Raw genomic sequence first — 23,159 nt, 5'->3', positions numbered from 1 at the left:
TATTAACCACTATCAAGCCATCCGGCATCACATGTGATGGAAACGCGCGGCAACTCTTTGAACTTGTCATGCCAAGACTCAGAGATTTCATGTTATTGTCTCTAGACAGGCAAGCATCACACAGAATTATATATAAAAGGAAATACTTACATTTTAGTTGATAAAGTTGTATTTAAATCTATGTTTGCTTGTTTTCTTTGACGTGTTGACCACTTTCTGACTATTCTAGTTGTGATTCCAACTTTTGAAAAGATGGAGCGTTTCGAAAAAGGCGGTAAAATTTCAGCATCCTGTCACGTGCTTATTCAGAAGAGATTAATGGGTGTGTTAATCTGTGTGCATGCTGTTTTCACATCCGTGTTAAAGATTAATTTGTTCTTATCCCAATAGTTGGTTTCTGAATAATTACGTTTTCAATTAATGTCATATTAGATATGCCTAATTTTGCTAAATCTTTATGTGTACAAAGAAGATAATTGGTTCTTGACTCTGTTGGATTCGTTAATTATGTTTTTTTTTTCATTTTTCTAAATTATTTAATGAAATTTTTAAAATAAAACTAAAAAACGATAGTATTGAATACATATTAAATCATCATAAACAAGTGTTCTACAAAAAACATACAATGTACTTCAATGTGCTGAAACAAAAAATTTAGACTTACATCTATCAAAACATTTTAACACTTCAACGTGTTATTCCGGTCCACAGTGTTAATTACAATTTCTCTTTAACACACATGGTGAATATTTTTTAACACTAGTGTATTCATTTTCACACTTTCACGTGTTAAACTTTAACACTATTTTTTACAGTGTAGTTGAAATGCACAGAAAATTATGGAATATAATTAAGAAATAATCATGGGGACTTGAATATATCGTGATTTTACCATGGGTTAGCCCTTTATGATATGATTTTAGCTCACCTGTCCCGAAGGAACAAGTGAGCTTATGCCATCACTTGGCGTCCGTCGTCATCCGTCGTCTGTCGTCTGTCGTCCGTCGTCCGTCGTCTGTCGTCGTCTGTCGTCGTAAACTATTTCAAGAATCTTCTCCTCTGAAACTACTGGGCCAAATACTTTCAAACTTTAACTGAATGTTCCTTAGGGTATCTAATTTATAAATTGTATCCGAAGTTTTGATCTATCAACAAACATTGTCGTCATTGCTAAAAATAGAACATAGGGGTCAAATGCAGTTTTTGGCTTATAACTCAAAAACAAAAGCATTTAGAGCAAATCTGACAGAGGTAATATTGTTCATCAGGTCAAGATCTATCTGCCCTGAAATTTTCAGATGAATCAGACAACCCGTTGTTGGGTTGCTGCCCCTGAATTGGTAATTTTAAGGAAATTTTGCTGTTTTTGGTTATTATCTTGAATATTATTATAGATAGAGATAAACTGTTGACTTTATAGTCAATTTTTCACCATTTTTCGTAAATCTTAGTAATCTTTTACAAAAATCTTCTCCTCTGAAACTACTGGGCAAAATACTTTCAAACTTTAACTGAATGTTTCTTAGGGTATCTAGTTTGTAAATTGTGTCCGAAGTTATGATCTATCAACAAACATGGTCGCCATTGCTGAAAATAGAACATAGGGGTCAAATGCAGTTTTTGGCTTATAACTCAAAAACCAAAGCATTTAGAGCAAATCTGACCTTGGGCTATATTGTTTATCAGGTCAAGATCTATCTGCCCTGAAATTTTCAGATGAATCAGACAACCTGTTGTTGGGTTGCTGCCCCTGAATTGATAATTTTAAGGAAATTTTGCTGTTTTTGTTTATTATCTTGAATATAATTATAGATAGAAATAAACTGTAAACAGCAATGATGTTCAGCAAAGTAAGATCTTCAATTAAGTCAATTTGACTAAAATTGTCAATTGACCCCTTAAGGAGTTATTGCCCTTTAAGGACTTTTTTCGCAATTTGTTCATCATGTTGACTTACTTTAAAAAATCTTCTCCTTTGAAACTGCTGTATCAATTTCAGCCAAACTTAGGCTAAATGAGTTTCAGAGTATTTAGTATAATTATATATTTTATTTCCTTGTATGTCAAGAAACATAGTTACTATGGCTAAAATAGAACATAGGAGAAAATGATTATTTTTTTTGGGCTTTTGAAGAAAATAGGACGATCCAAAAAACATTTAAATAAATTGAAGAGCCAAAATAGACATTGATGAGAGATTTAACCAAAAGAATTAAGGTGAGCGATTCAGGCTCTTGAGAGCCTCTTGTTTTCGATTCTACTGCAAGGACAAATACGGCAATTGTTTTGGATCGAAACGCTCTAGGCGAAGGCATTATTTGCCGTTCCCATATACAAACGCACTATTAAATTGACGTAAAAGAATGGAGCAAACTGAATAAATGACATGCTTAAACTATTTACAATCAAATATTTAGATAGGTTTTGATGAATCTAAATGACAATTGTATTTATGTCTTATAAGTATACACAAATGGCTTATATTCTGACCTGATAGTCTGGAAGCTCATTCATTAAAAAGCATATGACGTGGTAGTACGATCGGAACAGCCCAAACAATATATTCATATTTTACCACGGGTGTGTACTCGTGTAGCGTTTGAAGGGACGTCATGTTAAAACGTAAATTGATTCTTCTTTTTTTTTATACCTTCTCTACAACAGTTGCATACTTAATTATTGTCATACACAAGTTACTACTGTACATGGAGCCCAAACAATATATTCATATTTTACCACGGGTGTGTACTGAAAGCGTTTGAAGGACGTCATGTTAGAATGTAAATTGATTCTTTTTTTTATACCTTCTCTACAACAGTTGCATACTTAATTATTGTCATACATTGTACACATGTTACTTCTGTACATGGAGTTGACATTTAGAAAAAAGTACAAAGCAAAAGATATAAATAATGTATCTATTTTTGTAAAATACTTTACCTAAATGTATTACTTATGTAGGGACATCCATCCATTCGTTGACTTTATCGGTACATTATAAGTTCATTCGGTATATCATATGTCTATGCCAGAAAATCTCGCTATTCCAAAAAGTCAATATTGGTACATGTTAGCATATAGTAGCTTATTTACAATATTTGTAAGCACACAAACGGTCACTATTATTGACTGACCCTCTGGTATCTTTTGCTCCTCTTTTATATGTACATGAAATACACTTTTAGAAACTGCTTTCATATAGAAACCAGTTTTTTTTTCCAAAAGCAATTAGGGTTCATTGTCTTCAACAAGTAACCGATTAGTCCAATGCATGTATCTATGTTTTCTTTATCAACTCACCGTTTAAAAAAAATTAACCATGACATATCTATTTTTTTGGCTTAAAGTTTTTTTGTAGGTGTCATTGTCAATGCAATCAAATTCTCCTTATAAGCGGCTATTTCAGACAATTAACATATTTGTGATCGTTACTGTTGGTCTAACATGTTTTAAAAACAGAATATAATCAAACTAACTAAACAGAAATGACAGTTCTAATCTTGTGTTGCTTGTCCTCACATTGTTGTTTTCCCTATATCACATTTTTATGCCCCACCTGCGATAGTAGAGGGGCATTATGTTTTCTGGTCTGTGGCTCCGTTCGTTCGTTTGTTCGTCCGTTCGTCTGTGCGTCCGTTTAGGTTAAAGTTTTTGGTCAAGGTAGTTTTTGATGAAGCTGGAGTCCAATCAACTTGACATTTAGTACACTCGTTGCTAATGATATGATCTTTCTAATTTTAAAGCCAAATTATACTTTTGACCCCAAGTTCACAGTCAACTAAACATAGAAAATGAAAGTGGGAGTTTTAGTTTAAAGTTTTTGGTCAAGGTAGGTTTTGATGAAATTGAAGTCCAATCAACTTGAAACTTAGTACATATGTAAGAAAAGGAAAGTGGGAGTGGGGCATCCGTGTACTTTGAACATATTCATGTTTCATATCAAAAGAGTAAAATATAGGGAAGCTACAAGGCACACAGAAACAAAAGGATCGAGCAACACGGATCCCCCTCACAAAAAAAAAAATAACCAAGAGCACGAGTACTGTGCAATGAATTATCAGTTCTTTCTCAACTTTAAGAAAAAACTCGTTAAAGATTTTTCGCGATGACCATTTTCAACAGAGGTCATTTATTTCTGATGAAGCAAATGTATAAGAACATATACCAATGCCAAACTGCTTTATCATATTCTACATTAAGTTCAAAATATTACCGGTTGAAATACTCATGTAGTCATTCAGTACACATATATAATATGTAGATATAAGAAGATGTAGTATGAGTTCCAAAAAGACAACTTACTCTCCATCCAAGTCACAATTTTTAAAAGTAAGCCATTCAAACGAGAATGGAATATAGTATAAAATTGAGAAAGGATATGATGAATGTGTCAAAGCGACAACAACCCGACCATAGAGCAGACAACAGCCGAAGGCCACAAATGGGTCTTCAATGTAGCGAGTATATATGATTGTATACGCAAGCAACTGTTCAGGGGTAAATAATGTGCTTCAAGATTGTGATTGAGAAAAGAAGAACATGTATACATGTACATGTTGGGACATATTAGCCCCTTGAGTGAGTCAGCGTTAAAACATCTTCAATAATAAGATAATGAAGTGACGCAGCCTTTGTGTATCCAATCTTCAAGTTCTAAAAATGAATGAAACATTTGTCACTGGACGTTAAGCAACAAAAAATCAATAAATCAATAATTTATCAAGATAACAGACACGTTAACTTAATATCAAATAAAGGACTACAACCAATACATCCAATTATATTAGTATCTAATATGAAAGTAATATAATACGCGCGTTTGAAATCCGACACCTCATCAGGATCACTTTCGACGTCACAAAACACTTCTGTTGACATTTAACATGTACGCATCCGCAAATGGATAGCCGGGAAAATAGACGTTCCGAAATAAATATTCCTTCAAACCTATTCGCACTTTTTTTCTTAACACCAGATTCAAGTTGATTTATGTTTCAGTTTCAGTTTATTCATGCGATTGAACACACATGCATGCCAAAAAGCATTGCATTGCTGCATATTCTGCTATTGATCTTTGTGTTTCATTTAAATTTCAAATGGATACATCTAGACTAGTCTGCATATTTTAGGTGAAAAGAATTATATATAGTGTCCATCATTAGATAAATGATCGATACGTAAAATATTTTATCATAATTTGTATCATAGTAAGAACTTTCAAATCGCGATATACAAGCAAATTATATGTTTTATGTAACGGCTGTACATGTCAGCAGGTTTGTAATGTACTTGTAACCTTTTGTACAAATTGATGAATTTCTGTCCATGTGTATAATTAATTGACAGGTGCGATGTCGATCTTTCTACACCTCAGACAAAGTGTCAACTAATTACATTTAGACATGAAAACGCCAACAATCTTACCGTGAAATTATTAGACAAACAGCAATTGAATATACATACATGTACGATATTATCGATGGGGTTTACAGAATAGAGAATAACGGTAAAAAAGAATAGAAAAATAAAGGAAACAGTAACATACTGATGTTCAAAGGTCATGAATCGAGTGAGAGAAAACAAACCTGGTAACAAACTAAAACTGAGGGAAACACGTCAACTATAAAAAGAAAATAACGGACAGAAACACCGCACTGCAACAAAAACTAACGCAAATGCAACATGCATATAACTTTTTAAATGTCATATTCCTAACTTGGTACAGAACATTTTAAGCAAACATTGTGGGTTATAACCTGGTTTCGCTTGCCAAACCTCCCGCTTTTATGGCAATGTTAAATATATCGCTTAAATGACACCACTACGTGTCAAACAAATACAGCTGAAATAAACGCAAAAAAACTCAGCTCAGAGACACGCGTACATAAATAATATAATAATAGTTTCAAATAGACCAAACAATTACCAAAACTATACAAAGAATGGAGATCAGATCTAAATTGAAGAATACAAAGATACAGAACCACTAACCCATACAAACAACACCAGCCTCCTTATCCATATTTATCATATCACGTACATACATACATGTATATTCAATTTTAAATAGTATATAGATCTGTAATCAGATTTTAAACGATAATAATTTTAACACGATACCTTTAGATGTCTATGCAACATGTAATTTTATCCACAACCCATTCAATAATCAACTGCATGAATAAGACATTATCTCCATTCACCTAGCTTTCATCATATAATTAACTTCAAGTTTTACCTTTAAACTTTGTTAATTCATGTTATAAATAAATGTAATATAATGACTACATGTAAAAATGTTTGCCCTAGATGTATTATGTATAAATAAAGTATGGACAGTACTGTTAAACAACAGCCAACGATATTTCAGTACATGCATAAACTAAGGCTTCGTGCAACTCTCTTATATGCGGACTATACATATTTTGATGCTCCAACATTTTCTCTGGTAGTTGGATCTGTTTTTGTTATCTACATGCTCACTCCATAAATAAATTGCTATGAAATGACCGGTGAAATTTACTGAAATGTAGAAGTTGATACAGTGTCTGCCAATTATTAACTTGGTATTTTTTTTAGAAACTATGCTTATCTTACATCGAATTTTGCGCATTTGCATTACACTTATTGTACAATTTAATACTAGAGAGATTAAGCAAAGGAACTCGAACGTGTACGTCTGCTATATATAGTAGAAGGGGAAAACATGAAGCACTGCGTATTGTGTCACCAGTTTATTTTAGTTAAATGAGGCTGAAAATCAAGATCTGCGTATACAGAACAGCATCGTTGTGCCTTCTAAACTTGGTCTCCCGCCGAGACAAAGGATAATGCAATTGTCTCTTAGATATGATATAAACAATATGGTAATATCCATCTTGGGTCAACTATACCTGAGAGATAAAATTGAAAAAAATAATGGGGAATGTGCCAAAGAGACAACAACCCGACCATAGAGCAGACAACAGTAGAAGGTCACATGGAACTTTTACGTAAAGATGAGGAGCTTGTCCTAAATCATATCACAATGAAGATGAATCGCAAAAAAACCTTAAATTATCAATTTTTTTTTTTTTATTTTTTAATGTTTAAAATATAATTTTTAATCAATACACAACCAATCTGATACATGTATGAATAATTACTAAAATACTCAGTGTTTTACATGTTATTTATAAAAATAATCTATAAGTGTCGCTATATTTTTATATTACTATCCATAGGAATGTATCAATTCCTGAACTGGTTGCCTTTGGTGATAGTGGTCCATTTATTTCACTGGACATGTTATAACATATGACCCAAGTGACAGTTCAGAATCATGCTGTATATACAGTTGGCCTTTCTCAAACTTTATTTCATAAATATCTTGCTGAAATGCAAAAACAAAACTAAGTTGTAATTTTTTTTTCAATCGAATTCGAACTGATTGAAATAAAGATCATGTGTTCTGCCTTAGAATACAATAATTTGACTGTAATATGTTCTGGTAATTATTAAAATTGAGAATGGAAATGAGGAATGCGTCAAAGGGACAACAACCTAACCATAGAAAAAAAAAACCAGCAGAAGGTCTCCAACAGGTCTTCAATGTAATGAGAAATTCCCGCACCCGGAGGCGTCCTTCAGCTGGCCCCTAAACAAATATATACTAGTTCAGAGATAATGAACGCGATACTAATTTCCAAATTGTAAACTTAAATTGAAATAATCATGTATTGCATATATGCCTTCACATTTGTAGATGCATATCATTACATGTACAAGTAAGACAAACCCCCAAGGATCTCGAATGGTCTTTTCAACTGTAAGTATAACCGATCGTGGACACACCCTTATAAACGATGGATTTTTTGGAGAAAAAAAAGTTTATTTCCAGGTTTTGGTGAAAAAAAATTATTTGTTTTGGACCCTGAGAAAAAAAAAATGTTTGTTTCACCCTAAGCTGCCCCTATATGTAATGCTAAAATTGAAAGAAAAAAAATCCCCCCCCCCCCCCAGAAAATCAAATGGTTGCTGCCTTATGAACTTTCCGATTCAATTTTCCTTGGAATTCAGTATATTTGTGGTTTTTACTTTTTTTTATCTGCAATTCTTATTATAATACATATTCAGAAAAAAAAACTCATTAAATTAATATTACGAAATGAGATATGCAGATCCAACATGTGTGTAGTTTACGAATTCAAATACTTCAATCTCATCAATACTCATGCTTATTCAATCTCCACATATTAAAAAGAAATTTATCAAATAACACCAAACGCGACCAAAGTAAACATAAGTTATATCGATTACGCAAATTGAACGGTAGTTTACATGGTATTGGTAAAATAAATGAATTATGAAGATGTAGCCGTGTGTACTCCCGCGTTATCTCGTGTTGTCGTTTTAATACATAACATCATAACATAACAATGGGGTAATGCTTTGACCTTCATCATAACAGACTTATTGCTGTACTACTTAAAGCAAGTTGCAAATTTTGCTTGCACAGTCAGGACAAGGACAAGTTATGATAGTATGTCTATATATCATCCGTGATAAAGTTCGTGGAAATTTGTAGTGCAACAGGAAAATGAGGTTACAGAAACCCTTGTTTCATTGTTATTTACGTGAAGAAGCGCTACAATCACGCCTCCTTCATTACTTTTCTAGCAAACCAAGCTCTGTTTATATCTTTTGAATTTCGTTCAAGTACTACTGTTATTTAAGTAAATAGGTTTAGGAAGATGTGGTATGAGTGCGAATGAGACAACTCTCCATCAAAATAACAATTTATAAAAATAAACCATTATACAGTGGAGATCACTTCTAACCTCTCATTAGAACTGTCAGAATAATCTGTCATAGAACTGTTCTAACCTGTCCTAGAACAGTTCTAGCTAGAACTGTTCTACCCTAGAACTGTTCTAGGTAGAACTGTCAGGATCAGTTCTAGGTAGAACTGACTAAATCAGTTCTAGGTAGAACTGTCAGGATCAGTTCTAGGGTAGAACTGTCCAAATCAGTTCTAGGTAGAACTGTCAAAATCAGTTCTAACCGTAGAACTGTCAGCAGAATTGACTAAATCAGTCAGGACTGTAGAACAGTTCTAAATGACGTCACTACAGTAAGGGCACTTTAGAATTTAGAAGAAATAAATCACTTCCAATAACTTTGCTATTTAATAGCAGATTTTCTATATTTTTTACTAATCAAACGTTACATGTACACATATCGAAGTGAATTGAAGGTTATCCAACTCATCGGAGAAACATTTTTATAAGATTGCATAGATAACATCATTGTTTACGTTTCTTCGTTCCCCGTCTTTAACAGTCTCTTCATAAAACTCTGCATTTGATTCATGGAAGTTTAATCTTAATTTACCTTGTTTACCTTGGATTTGCATTCATGATTTTAAAAGATTCTGTTTTGACAAATGTTCAAACGAAAATTGTACAGTGGATGAATTATGGGATATTTTAACGAAAAAAGTGTTGTTAAACGTAAAAAAACTATGTAGGCTACATTTGCATTATCTCGTAAATATAAATCTGGGAGTGTGGAAGTTGGAACGTCAGAAAAATATACTCAATGTGAACATGAATGAAACATTTGCCACTGGACTTTAGATTACAACCAAAACCAATCATTTTCCTCCTTCAAATTATTCCAAGAAGAGAACTTCTCATACATGTACTTTTCATTTTAAAATAAAGTATATGAATCAGTCATGTAGTGTTGGATGATGCCGTTAAATAGTTTTGTTTAAAAAAAAAACCATCATGAACTACACTGACTTAAAAAGTCACTTTTGTGACGATTCATTATTTAATAATTTAATTTTAGATGTAACGGGTCACTGATTGGCTGACATTATTTTGTTATCAGCCCATAGATAAAAGTAAGTCATGTGACCGTATCGTCATCAACATTTTTTCATTGTTTGCCAAGGTTTTAATTGGAAGTTAAAATTAAATTAAAAGAAATGACTAATATTTTTTTCTGTCTATTTGAAATAACATAAAAAATGTGGTGCATGCACACTGTTAAAAAAACCTGCTACCCGCGTTATTCAGTGTGCACCAAATTTTTTATGTTATTTCTTCATAGACAGAAAAAATATTACAGTCATTTCTTAATAAATAATAATATTATCGATACAGAGAGGAAATAAGGGCTCGCTAAATCGATTTTGAAATTTGGTATTGTCTTTATCATGCAGTATCTATCCTGACATAGAAATATTATTGGTTTACAATGAGGCCATACATGTATATATTTACATGATGAAGTATATATGTTCAGTTTTGTTTGATGTGGTCAAATAATGTTGTTATTAAAACAACTCAGTCTGATATATATCGAAACTACTGAAATTTGTTAGCAATTCAATATTTTGAATATAAAGAGGACATGCTGTCATTTGAATTATACTATCCATCGTGATCGGTTGTTGTCTGCTCTTTGGTCGGGTTGTTGTCGCTTTGACACCTTTCGCCATTTCCTTTCTCAATTTTATAAGTGATTTACTATGCAGCTATATAATTATCTAATAAAGTGTAAATATGGTCAGTTTTGGTTGCTGCAGACACACAATTTTGTTATACCAGTCTGTCTTCGGTATGAAAACTACTGAAATTTGTTTATGAATGCAATATTTTGATTAAAAAGAGGACACGCTGACACTGTTAATTGATGCAAAAGAAATTAGGTGTTCCAATATTTCTATCATTTGTATTATACAATCAATTCTTACATAACAATATAACAGATTTACTATGCAACTAAAAGAGTTAACGGTACATAAAAAAGAGCAAATATGGTCAGTTTTGGCTGATGTAGTCATATATGGTCAGTTTTGGTTGATGCTGTCAAATATGGTCAGGTTTGATTGATGCAGACAAATAATTTCAGATATGAAATCTAACGATGTGTGTTTCTGATGCGATATTTTGAATAAAAGTAGGAAATGCACTCTCAATCAATGATTTTTTTTTTTTGTGGTCTTTAATATCCAATATTGCAGTTATTTATATACTACAGTCCCTCTTGACCTAAAATTATAACTGAAGTACTGTGCAGCTATATAGACTTGCATAAAAAAGCAGATAATTTTTTATGGTCAGTTTTAGTTGATGCGGTCAGTAGATTTTATTACACAACTCAGTCTAAAGTATGAAAACTACTGATATTTGTTTACGATTAAATACTTTGAATAAAAAGAGGACATGCTGGCACTATAAATTCATGCGAACAAAGTTTTGAGGTCATCATTGGTCATTGTTTTCCAATATTGCTGTAACTTGTATATTCTAGTCCCTCTTGACCTAAAATTATATCTGAATTACTGTGCAGCTATATATATTTGCAGAAAAAAAGAGCAAATAAGGTCAGTTTAGATTGATGTGGTCAAAACATTTTATTACATGACTCAGTCTGAAGTATGAAAACTACTGATATTTGTTTACGATTCAACATGTTCAATACTTTGAATAAAAAGAGGACATGCTGGCACTTTAAATTCATGCAAACAAAGTTTTTAGGTCATTGTTTTCCAATATTGCTGTAACTTGTATATTACAGTCCCTCTTGACCTAAAATTATAACTGAATTACTGTGCAGCTATATAGCTTTGCAGAAAGAAAGAGCAAATAAGGTCAGTTTATATATAAAAAAGAAGATGTGGTATGATTGCCAATGAGACAACTATCCACAAAAGACCAAAATGACACAAACATTAACAACTATAGGTCACTGTACGGCCTTAAACAATGAGCAGAGCCCATACCGCATAGTCAGCTTAGATTGATGCGGTCAAAAGATTTTATAACCCGACTCAGTCTGAAGTATGAAAACTACTGATATTTGTTAACGATTCAATACTTTGAATAAAAAGAGGACATGCTGGCACTTTAAATTCATGCGAACAAAATTTTGAGGTCATTGTTTTCCAATATTGCTGTAACTTGTACATGTATATTACAGTTCCTCTTGACCTAAAATTATAACTGAATTATATACAATTACTGTGCAGCTATATAGATTTGCAGGAAGAAAAACAAATAAGGTCAGTTTAGATTGATGCGGTCAAAAGATTTTATTTCACGACTCAGTCTGAAGTATGAAAACTACTGATATTTGTTTAAGATTCAATACTTTGAATAAAAAGAGGACATGCTGGCACTTTAAATTTATGTGAACAAAAATTTGAAGTCATTTTTTTCCGATATTGCTGTAACTTGTATATTACGGGGTCGCCCCGATATTCCGACACCCCGTTAGTCCGACACCCCAATGGTCCGACAACCCATTGGTCCGACAACCCAATAGTCCGACACCCCACTAGTCCGACACCCCGTTAGTCCGACACTTTTAACATAGATTATGACAATATATTTAACTATGCAAATGCTTGAAATACTGAACGGACGAAAACATAATTGCAAACTGCATTCGTACATTAAAAATTATATAAAATTCAAACACTCAAAAGCATGATTACAGGTCTGTTCTTAGCGTCTATTTGTTGTTGGGATGTACAAGTTCCTGACAACGTCCACTTGTATGTTTGTCAATCTGTTGAGTTAAGCCGTTTTCAACTGACTTGTATAGTTTTTTTTTATAGATAAGGCCGTTAGTTTTTTCGTTTGAATTATTTTACCTACATGTCATTTCGGGGCCTTTTATAACTGACTAAGTAAGCGTTATGGACTTTGCTCATTGTTGAAGGCATACGCGTACAGTGACCTATAGTTGTAAATTTATGTGACATTTTGATCTCCTGTGGAGAGTTGTTTCATTGGCAATCATACCACATCTTCTTTATACATATATTTGTTGTGTACAAGTTATCATTTTGTACAACAACAAAAAATATAATTTGTACGATATTTGACGAAAATTAACATATTACTTGTACAACAATTTATAATATTGATTTAGTTGGAAAAAGCATTGATACACACCACCATTTAATAGTTATTAAGTGACCATGCACAGTACATCTGATGTACAAAATAAAATTTGAGCGGGTGTGTGAATGATAACATCGGGAATTTCATCTTTTGACTTTCACATTTATTTCTTCGTCAACACTTTGCAATGGCCAATTACTTTAATTTGGGTCAATTGCTCTAATAAGTTTCCAAAGCCGCATATATCCGAGGTATTATTATTCACACTCTTCTAGTCATTTACTCAGAAAAAAGTTTTGAACCTAGCAGGGAATGATACATGAAAGAACAATCATATGTCAAGGACAAGCATAATGGGCTTATAGTTAAATTGAGTATGACACTCACGTTGAAACACCGATCATTCGCCGTGTGGACAATAGACTCGAGACTAATATCTTATCGAGAAAACGAGACAATAACTTATAATCAGAACTTATTGTTCCGGGTTTATGTCATTATACATATTCCTCAGCGTGATCGTGTCCAAACTAGTTCTCAAAATATCTGAGGCGTAATTGTTGAATCTTGTAATTTTTGGTACCAAAAATATAAAAAGCTGTGTGTATTTTAACAGTTTTTTTTTATTTCTTATAGTTAACTTGAAACATTTAAAGACGTATGTTAATTTTACATCATCGGTTCTTGTGCTTCAACTTTTGCTACGTAAAAAGGTTTAACAGCCTTAAAACACAGGTTGTCCAGGGTTTCTTTTATGTAAATGCACAGGCTGGAACTGCACTTCCGAATGTAAATGTGATTGTCAAAAAAACAACAATTCCCGATCCCATAATTCACTCACCTGCTCAAAAGAAATCAAACATAAAGTACTACTTAAGTTTTTGATAAATAAGATGTACTGTGAGGGCATTTTGTAAAAATTCTGTTGTGTGTATCAAAGCTTTAACACCAAAATACATATTATAAATTATTGTACAATTTATAAGTGAATTTTCGTCAAATTTTGTACAAATTGTAATTTGTACAGGCACTTTTTGTACAAATTAAAATTTGTACAATTTGTACATTTTTTTTGTACAAATAATAATTTATACAAAATGATAACTTGTACACAACATATCCACCTTTTGAAGCCTACATGTACCTGAAAATTAGCAAAATCGCAAAAAACTTAAATTGAGGAACGCCGTTTTTGTTACAGTACTTCCTTCTGATTTGTTAACTTTTACTTAAAAAATTATTCTTCCAACCAACATGACCGACATAGAACATAGGGATAAAATGCAATTTGTGGCCTATATCTATGAAACTAAAGCATTTAGAGCAAATCTGACGCAGGTTAAACATGTTCATTAGGTAATGATTTATCTGCCCTTATCTAGGTACATACGAACGCTATTATGCGTTACATTATCATGACTGTCACAATGATATGCATAATTTTTACTGATATATATATTTCTCATGACGTTTGAACATTTTGACAACAAAGAAATGTTGAATGCTCTTTGGTTGGGTGATTGTCTTTTTGACATATTCCCTATTTCCATTTTCAATTGTATTCAAACAATTATTTTTTTTAAGCTCTTGATATTTCATTGGTTATATTAATATACCGTATAGCGGGTTACTTTCGCGGGTGTAAACTATCTCGATTTTCATCGAATAAGGTATACATGCGAAATATTTTGGTGGTTATTATTTTGGCGAATTCATAACTTTATTCAATACCTTTGCATGTACACTTTAATTTCGAGATTGTATTCTATCCGCGAAAATATACAACCCGCAAAAACAACCCCGTATACGGTATATGAAGCGATAAAGAACTCCATTTTGCATTCCATGACGTCAGCGTATGTAGATATATGCGCAGCAATACTTGTTTAATGAACAGCTGCGCCATGAGCGCATGATACGACCGTAGTCTTGTGTGTGAATTTTTTATGCAATAATCATAAATTTAAGTTTCTGACATACAAATATATGGCGCGGAATGTGGGACACCCCCCCCCCCCCCCCCTCCTTTTTTTTGTACCGTAAAAAATCAATTACTCTAAAATAAAATTTTGAATAATCACAAAAAAGTATACAGATTTTTATATTGATATAACTAAGAAGTGTATAAAGTTATAAGCAATAATCGTAAATCGTAAACCCTGTTTTAGTTATAAAGTCCCGCCGTATCCCGTAACTCAAACATGTTTAATCTTATTTTTATCACAAAGTATACAGATCGTTTGACCATTATACGAAACAACTACATGTACATGTACAATGTACATGTATGTTAAGTGTCACGAAATTTGGATGAGTCGTTCTCAAGTTACGATGCGACATCTTGACACCGGACACACAGATGAACAGACGGACATTTGTATATAATCATAATACACCCAGTCAAAATTTTGACGTGCGTATAAACATAAACCCAGAACTGCCATAACATTACTTCCAATACTAGTATTTGAACCTGCATTGTTTTTGTTAATATTTTGATACCTTGCCTAGCTTGATGCTTTTTGTAATTATATATACATGTACGTGTTTTTTTCTTGGTTCCGTGAAACTACTTTTGCACATTCGAATACCCGTAACAAGTAAGAATATACCGATCAGCTATCTGGTGAGACTTTCTTTGTAGTGTTGTTTATATCCTTCCAGATCACCTAGTAACATTTCAGAATTTGAGTGCGATTTTTTGTTTTAAACAACTTTTTCTTAATAGGCAAAATGAGCATGGAAATGGGGAATGTGTCAAAGAGACAACAGTCCGACCAAAGAACAGACAACAGCCGAAGGGCACTTATGGGCCTTCAATGCAGCGAGAAATTCCCGCACTCGGCAGCGTGTTGCAGCTGGTCCCTCAACAAAAATGTCTAGGGATTGTTTTACTTGAACATTTGTATTGTCCTTTTTTCTTGTATACTTACAGATCGATTTTTTTGTTGCCTTTGACATAGATACAGTACTCTGGGGGTACCCCTTGATCAAAGTCGCAAAATTCCTGAATTTCTGTTCGCTTTTATTTCAAATACAATAGATCTAAATACAAAAAGCACTCAGTTTTCGGTTTCGGTTAAACTAACCCTTTGAATGAATATCTTTAATCATTAATATGGAATCAATTCATCACCAATAAATGAGTTGACGATGATGATGGTTGTTTGCATCTCCCGCAATGGAGTGGTGAGGGGTAAGAAATTCCGTTCGGATAGTGGGTTAAATAATGTAGAAAGTATGTGTTCAGCTTCGGTATGCAAATTTTCTTATGTTGTTCCTCGTAGAGATAAACATTTATATAATAGTAGGCTACCGATGTGTCTCTAGGTTCACAATTTAGTTAGTTACTGTGTACCAGCTTACTACTATTGGTCGGACTATTGGTGAGTCGGACCAATGGGGTGTCGAACTAATGGGGTGTCGGACCAATGGGGTGTCGGACTAATAGGGTGTCGGACTAGTGGGGTGTCGGACCAATGGGGTGTCGGACTAATGGGGTGTCGGACCAAAGGGGTGTCGGACTAGTGGGGTGTCGGACCAATGGGGTGTCGGACTAACGGGGTGTCGGAACATCGGGGCTGCCCCGTATATTACAGTCCCTCTTGACCTAAAATTATAACTGAATTACTGTGCAGCTATATAGATTTGCAGATAGAAAGAGCAAATAAGGTCAGTTCAGATTGATGCGGTCAAAAAAAATTTTGTATAACAGGTCCATCCGAGGTAAGAAAACTACTCGTAAACAGATATCACATTTGTTTAAGATGCAATATTTTAAATAAAAAGAGGACATGCTAGTATTATAAATTGATTGCAAATAAAATTTTGAAATCATTAATGTTTGCCAATATAATTGGTATCCTTGCGTTAAAATAAACTGGATTCCTGCAATGTGCAGCTAAAAGTATATAGATTTATATGAAGAAATCAAATATGGTCAGTTTAAGTTTATAGTGGATCGATGGCAGATCCAGAGGGGGTGACCCCTTTTTGGACGATCAATGCATTTGAATGGGGACATATAGTTGGACCCCCCTTTTTTTCCTGGGTTGGGACCCCCAACCCCCACCCCCTTTTAAAACTGCTGGATCCGCCGGAACAACGTATTACATTATAGATGGTAAGATAATTTTGTTATTTAAAACGAGGCATCCTGACTTCCGGAATGACAAATGTAAAACAATTGACTGAATAATAATGCCCCCTCCCCCATGTTAACGGCCTAATTTATGTTCAAAAAATGAAAGAAAAACAAATAATTTATGTAATACATCAACAAAAGAAAATCACTGAATAACAGGCTCCTGACTTGGAACAGTCACATACATGCAGAATATGGCGGGGTTAAACATGTTCTCTTGCCGACGAAAAATTTGAAATAAAACCGGCAAAATAGCAAAACTCTTTATAATATTAATCGCTATTTTGTCGAAGCCTTTATATTTAGTCAAAGATTTCTTAAAAATTATAAATCAATTCTAGCCGTAGAATTTATCAATCAATTCTAGCCGTAGAATTTATAAATCAATTCTAGCCGTAGAATTTGTAATCAATTCTAACGGCAGAACTGTTCTAGAAGTAGAACTGTCAGGATCAGTTCTAGGTAGAACTGTCCAAATCAGTTCTAGCTAGAACTGACCAAGTCAGTTCTAGCTAGAACAGTTCTAACGGGACTCACTAATTAGCGACAACAAGCGTCAAGAAGCGACAACAAGCGTCAACAAGCGACAAGAAGCGACAACAAGAATTATTTTAGCGACAAGAAGACTATTTAGCGACAAGAAAATATTTTTTTTTATTAAATATTAGATATTAGATATAAAGAAATTTGTATGTAATGTTTTTTTTTAAATTTACGAGCAGATATGTCTAATTAAAATGTTTTATTATATAAATAGACGAAGAAATGAAACATTTGTGAGGAAGAAAGAGATTGTGAAGTTTATATTAGTATATTGGTAGATGAAGAAATTAAACATTTGTGAAGAAGAAAGAGATTGAGCTTCTTTTTTTTTATTTCTAAATATGAAGAATATGTATAAGATAATGTATGTATCTGTTTTCATCAAAGTCAAAGTATGAATAAACGAATGGAGATATATATGGAGCGGGCATAATGGAATATAATATTTTGATTCATTTGCTTAATACTTTGCTCTAAGTGTACTCTTGTTATGTCAATTCGATGCTTTATTTGTAGAACTCTCAGCCACGCTTTGCCATCTTTATTATTTAAGCGTGTTTCCAGACCCCACGACGAGGACGTGGTTCTACCTTGGGGTCCATTTATATTTTTTTTTAAATTATTTTTAGTCATTATATAGTAATATGTACATTCCTATCTAAAACATAATATTTATACATTTTGTACATTGTGGTCCAATTTTGATAAGCCGTAGATTTTGACCACTAAGGTTCACTGTATTTTTGCCCTTTTTGAAGTTGTAGTTTTAGCATTTTTAATACGTTTCCGTTGGCAAGGTTTACGTGCACATGCACTTGTTTTGGGGATTGTCAGCCCACCATCTGTTGAAGTGGTGGACTCTGGGATTGCGTTTAACATTCTCCCATGAGTCAAGAATTTTTGCAATGCAAAAGCCTTTTCTTTCTCCGATTTAATCTGCCATAGAGCTTTTGTGCATTGAAAATGGCTTACTGAGGAGCTTAGCTAAAAGTCTCCATGTCCATAACGTGCGCCATTACAAGACTTTCTTGCAACAGAGCACGTACTTTTGCGAGAATAATACTGAAATGCTGACAATTTAAACATAAAAGTTGAAAGGCTTCAGTCAGCTTGGTAGAGCAAAGGAAATGCACACTCTATAAAATTGAAACAAAAACAAAAAAAGGTCAACTTTCCTTTGAAGGATACTACACACAATGTGGAACATCAAATGAGATTAACGACGCGCGTGTCCCCTGTTTTATTGCTACAATAGCATCCAATTAACACCTTCAACTTTGTACAAGCGTCAGACTATACAATTACACGCGCCAGAATATACAATCATTGTATATAGTGAACACCTGTTGAAAACTCAAGATTGTCATTAATTTCCTTTCATCTTCAACCAATATGCATAAACATGATAAATATCGTTTAATGAGACAATAAACAAATAAAAAGATGAAAACATTCACATTTAAAAAAAATTCCTTCTTGTTTGATTTCAGTTCTTTGTATTTCACAATTTGTGTCAATATTTTCAGGACAATGATGGACAAATAATTCATTTTGCGAGCTTAATATATACATTTGTATTGCACGAAAAGAGTTTTAAAAAACAAATTATAATAAGATAAATAATATGTTCTAAAACACAAGTAAAAGTAATCTCGTAATACAATAATTAAACGTAATACTGGCTGTTATACATAATAGATGATAAAATAAATATGTAAATAATGTTTCATTTTTTTCTATCAATTTTAACTTTCTTGTCGCTAAAATTATTTTCTTTTGCATATTCTTTTAATATTTATTGCAATAATTAATTCTAATTAAAAAAAATATGTTTTCTTGTCGCTAAATAGTTTCTTGTCGCTTGTTGTCGCTAAAATAATTCTTGTTGTCGCTTCTTGTCGCTTTTTGTCGCTTGTTGTCGCTAAAAATTTTGTTGTCGCTAATTAGTGAGACCGGTTCTAACCTAGAACTGACTAAAAGGTGTCAGGCTGACAGTTCTACGTACTGTTCTAGAACAGTTCTCCTGACAGATTCTGACAGATTTAATGAGAGGTTAGAACTGATCTCCACTGTACATTGTAGGTCAAGGTACGGCCTTCAACACAGAGCCTTACCTCACACCATACAGCGAGCTATAAAGGGCCCTAAATATTAGTAGTGTAAAACCGTTCAAACGGGAAAACCAACGGTCTAATCTATGTATCAAAGCTTACATATATTTTACATTGATTTACCTGTAATCCAAGGTCGTTTGTACCAGTTTTCAAATCAAACATGTAGGAATGCCATGGACACATTACATGACATCTGCCATTGTAGTCTTCGATTTGTCCATGATATAAGGGACCGCCTTTAAATAAAAAAACAACAACAAATGAAATTATTTTCGTCTATCAAGAATAAAATTATTAACCACAAATGTAAATTTTCAAAACGTACAAGAGAAAACGAATGCGAAGAGATGGCTATCAGAACCATACTTTTGTTCTTAAAATGGCATCTTATCAATTTTGGTAGTAAAAATTTACGTGTTTGTGTTATCGGGTTTTTAGTTTTCCATGTTGTAAACTGCACTTGGTCCTTTTTCTTCTCACAAGACATGTAGTGGTATATGACATACGAAATTATTATAACCTTATTACAGGATTTGTTTTTACATGAGCAACAAGATGGATGCCACAAGCGGAGCAATATTTGCTTATTTAAAAAAGATGTGGTATGGTTGCTAATGAGACAACAGTCCACAAGAGACCAAAATGACTAAGACATTAACGACTATAATTCTTATATAATATATATCAGTGACATCCGCGGACAGTAAACTTGGAATTTTTAGTTAATAGAAAATACGTTTTCTTTATAGTATTTGTATGATCGTAGTATACAGAAAGAGACCGAAGTAGTTGTCCTGTCCCCAAGTAACTATGAAAATTATTTGCGAATTAAAACAATCCGAAACGGGAGTCTTGTCTGACATAAAAGTCCGTCCAATGACGGGAACAATATCCGGAAACCTTTATTTTCGTTTTTCTCCCCAAAATAATCCAAACTAAATACTCATAAGCAATGATGAAAACTTTGCATGCTACCCATAAGACACAGAGTCATGATGACCGATTTATTGTGGAAGGAAGAGAAGCGACACACAAAATGAGATCTTCTTGTTTTAATATGTATTATGTAAACCAGGATTTTTGGATAATAACTGAAGGGGTCTTAAAATGAGTTTGTCGAGCGAATCGAGATGGACATATTTAGCTTTTTTAATTCAAAAATATTTGTTTTCATTCAAATGATTCAGGAAACATCTTTTTAACAAGGGTTGAACTACCAAATCAACCGAAATGAATCTAACAGTACGGACGACTGGCGAAAAGTACAGACACAAAGTCTCATTTGCGAATGGACATCTCAATGTTGTTTTAAATGCAATTCATTATTGAATCAAAATGTAATATTTTGTCGATGTCTATAGTAATTGATGAAAAATCAATTTAAAACTTTTAACATCATAACAGTACCGTTTTACCATCATTACAGCATCGTGCATGACATTCAGCTATTACTGTTTATCTACTTCCGTAATGTGCGGGGGTTGCGGAAGTAAAACTTGTATGGCTTGATTTATACTATTTGAAGCTAATATGATTGTAAATTGTCATGCATTTTATGTATTTTTGACAAACTTAGCATCAATATGAAAAAAGTGTCAATAAAACTAAAGTTAAACCACTCTAGGTCCGGAAAATGTTGAATATACATTGTAGATGGATATAGCTTGTCCACCCAATCGAAGTTTGTCTTTTTAATCTAATCGGTGGTCGAATGGTCTAAGTATTTCAAGAGAAAAAGCATTTTTTCGTGTGAAATTGAAATATCAGTTTGAAGATCGGTTTTAGTGAAGGCAAACATAACGATTGTATCTGAAATCAATTTTATCCAGGAACTTTGTGGACATTTTGAATAAAAAAGCGAAGTTTAAACTTAAACAAAATATTTGTTTTAAAACGGTGAAGTTTGGAGATACCTTTCAAAGGAGACAAACCGCGACTAACCTAAACAAGCTAAGAAAATAAAAAAATGCAGATATTCATGATTCATTAGCACAGCAATATCTGTACACTTTATATACGAATTCTTGAAAAGTCAATTTAACGTTTTGACAAAGAAGAATATTTTGTCATATTGCTAATGGGATTTATATTGAAGTACATCATTAATTTTTACTTCATACCGGCTAATGATTTCATTTTATTTCTTATTGCCGTTATTGTACATTGAATGCATTTTCGATAATAGACCGCATAAAACGCCAAGACGTGCTTAATTAATATTCATTATTGTTCATTTTCAAAGATCAAAAGATTTTCTTGTAAATTTGAAAAGTAATAAATACTGAGAGGAAATTAACCAGACTCAAGCTGGCAGCCACTTTTATCGGCCAATCAAGTTAGCAGCCACTTTTTTCCAGCAGCCAATTTTGACGATATGTCTAAAAACCAAAAAACTGCATAACACTCAAACGTTCCAAAAATCGCCAAATCTTAGTAAAATATAGTTTAACAGCGGAATTCGTCAATTTCGCGGCTTGTACTGATTTTAAAAGCATTTCATTACGTTTTACATATGTATGTGAAGTTAGCTGCCGGTTTGTTATTTGATATTCGATATTCAATATACAACCGGTTGCTAGCAGTCGGTTCAATATCAAAATTTATTTGAAAATCATTAAAAAGTATGATTTCATAGTTAACAGGAGTGAAAAATTACCCCTTCGAGCTGTCGTAAATTCTCGTTGTCCTCGAATATAAACCCTTATATAAGTTGCATGTTTGTCTTTATGTAATAAAGATTTTTATCAAAAAAACGACATAAAAGATTCAACAAAGATTTAATTTAACATATAATATATAAAACTAAAACTAAAGCCGGCCACTTTAAAAACATTCCAAAATATAAAAAGAAATATCTATGGAAAGCCAAAAAAGAATAAATATATTGTGAAAACCTACGGGAGACCGCTCAGATGACAGTTAGAGCCCTGGTGTTTTAATACCCCAAATGCAACGATATTATAGACTCTGTAGTATATAAAATTGGGTGTAGAGATTAACGTGACTATAAGGATCTTGAATTATGGGTATTGAAAATACATAAATGGGCAACTTTGAACCTCTGTGGTGGCCAGACGGGCCCGGATCCCAGAAAAATATTTAAGTGGGGAATAGCTTGGGTTAATACCTTTAAAATGAGCTAGGTCCGGTTCGGAACTTTGCCGTAGGGATATGCCGAAGAGTACCGAATGTGTAGTTGATATGAAAAATACGTAAATGGGCAACTTTGAACCTCTGTGAAGGCCAGACGGGCCCGGATCCCAGAAAAATATTTAAGTGGGGAATAGCTTGGGTTAATACCTTTAAAATAAGCTAGGTCCGGTTCGGAACTTTGCCGTAGGGATATGCCGAAGAGTACCGAATGTGTAGTTGATATGAAAAATACGTAAATGGGCAACTTTGAACCTCTGTGGTGGCCAGACGGGCCCGGATCCCAGAAAAATATTTAAGTGGGGA

The 23,159-nt window shown here is 33.3% G+C and overlaps 1 protein-coding gene across 1 annotated transcript in view; it reads right to left on the bottom strand.

Annotated features, from left to right (window-relative positions):
• Positions 1-7,152: 7,152 nt before the first annotated feature.
• Positions 7,153-23,159, bottom strand: part of LOC134718871 (Rieske domain-containing protein-like) — a 44,466-nt gene continuing 28,459 nt past the window's right edge. Inside the window, exons 2-3 of the mRNA XM_063581695.1 lie at positions 19,824-19,939; positions 7,153-7,372 (exon numbers count right to left, since the gene is read on the bottom strand). Coding sequence (XP_063437765.1) covers positions 7,271-7,372; positions 19,824-19,939 — 218 coding nt within the window. The 3' untranslated portion in view covers positions 7,153-7,270. The remainder of the gene's footprint in view (positions 7,373-19,823; positions 19,940-23,159) is intronic.

This window comes from Mytilus trossulus, chromosome 5, assembly GCF_036588685.1.
Source record: "Mytilus trossulus isolate FHL-02 chromosome 5, PNRI_Mtr1.1.1.hap1, whole genome shotgun sequence".
Classification (NCBI taxonomy): domain Eukaryota; kingdom Metazoa; phylum Mollusca; class Bivalvia; order Mytilida; family Mytilidae; genus Mytilus; species Mytilus trossulus.
The sequence above is the reverse complement of the archived record's forward strand: the minus strand, read 5'-3'. Positions and strand labels throughout refer to the sequence as shown.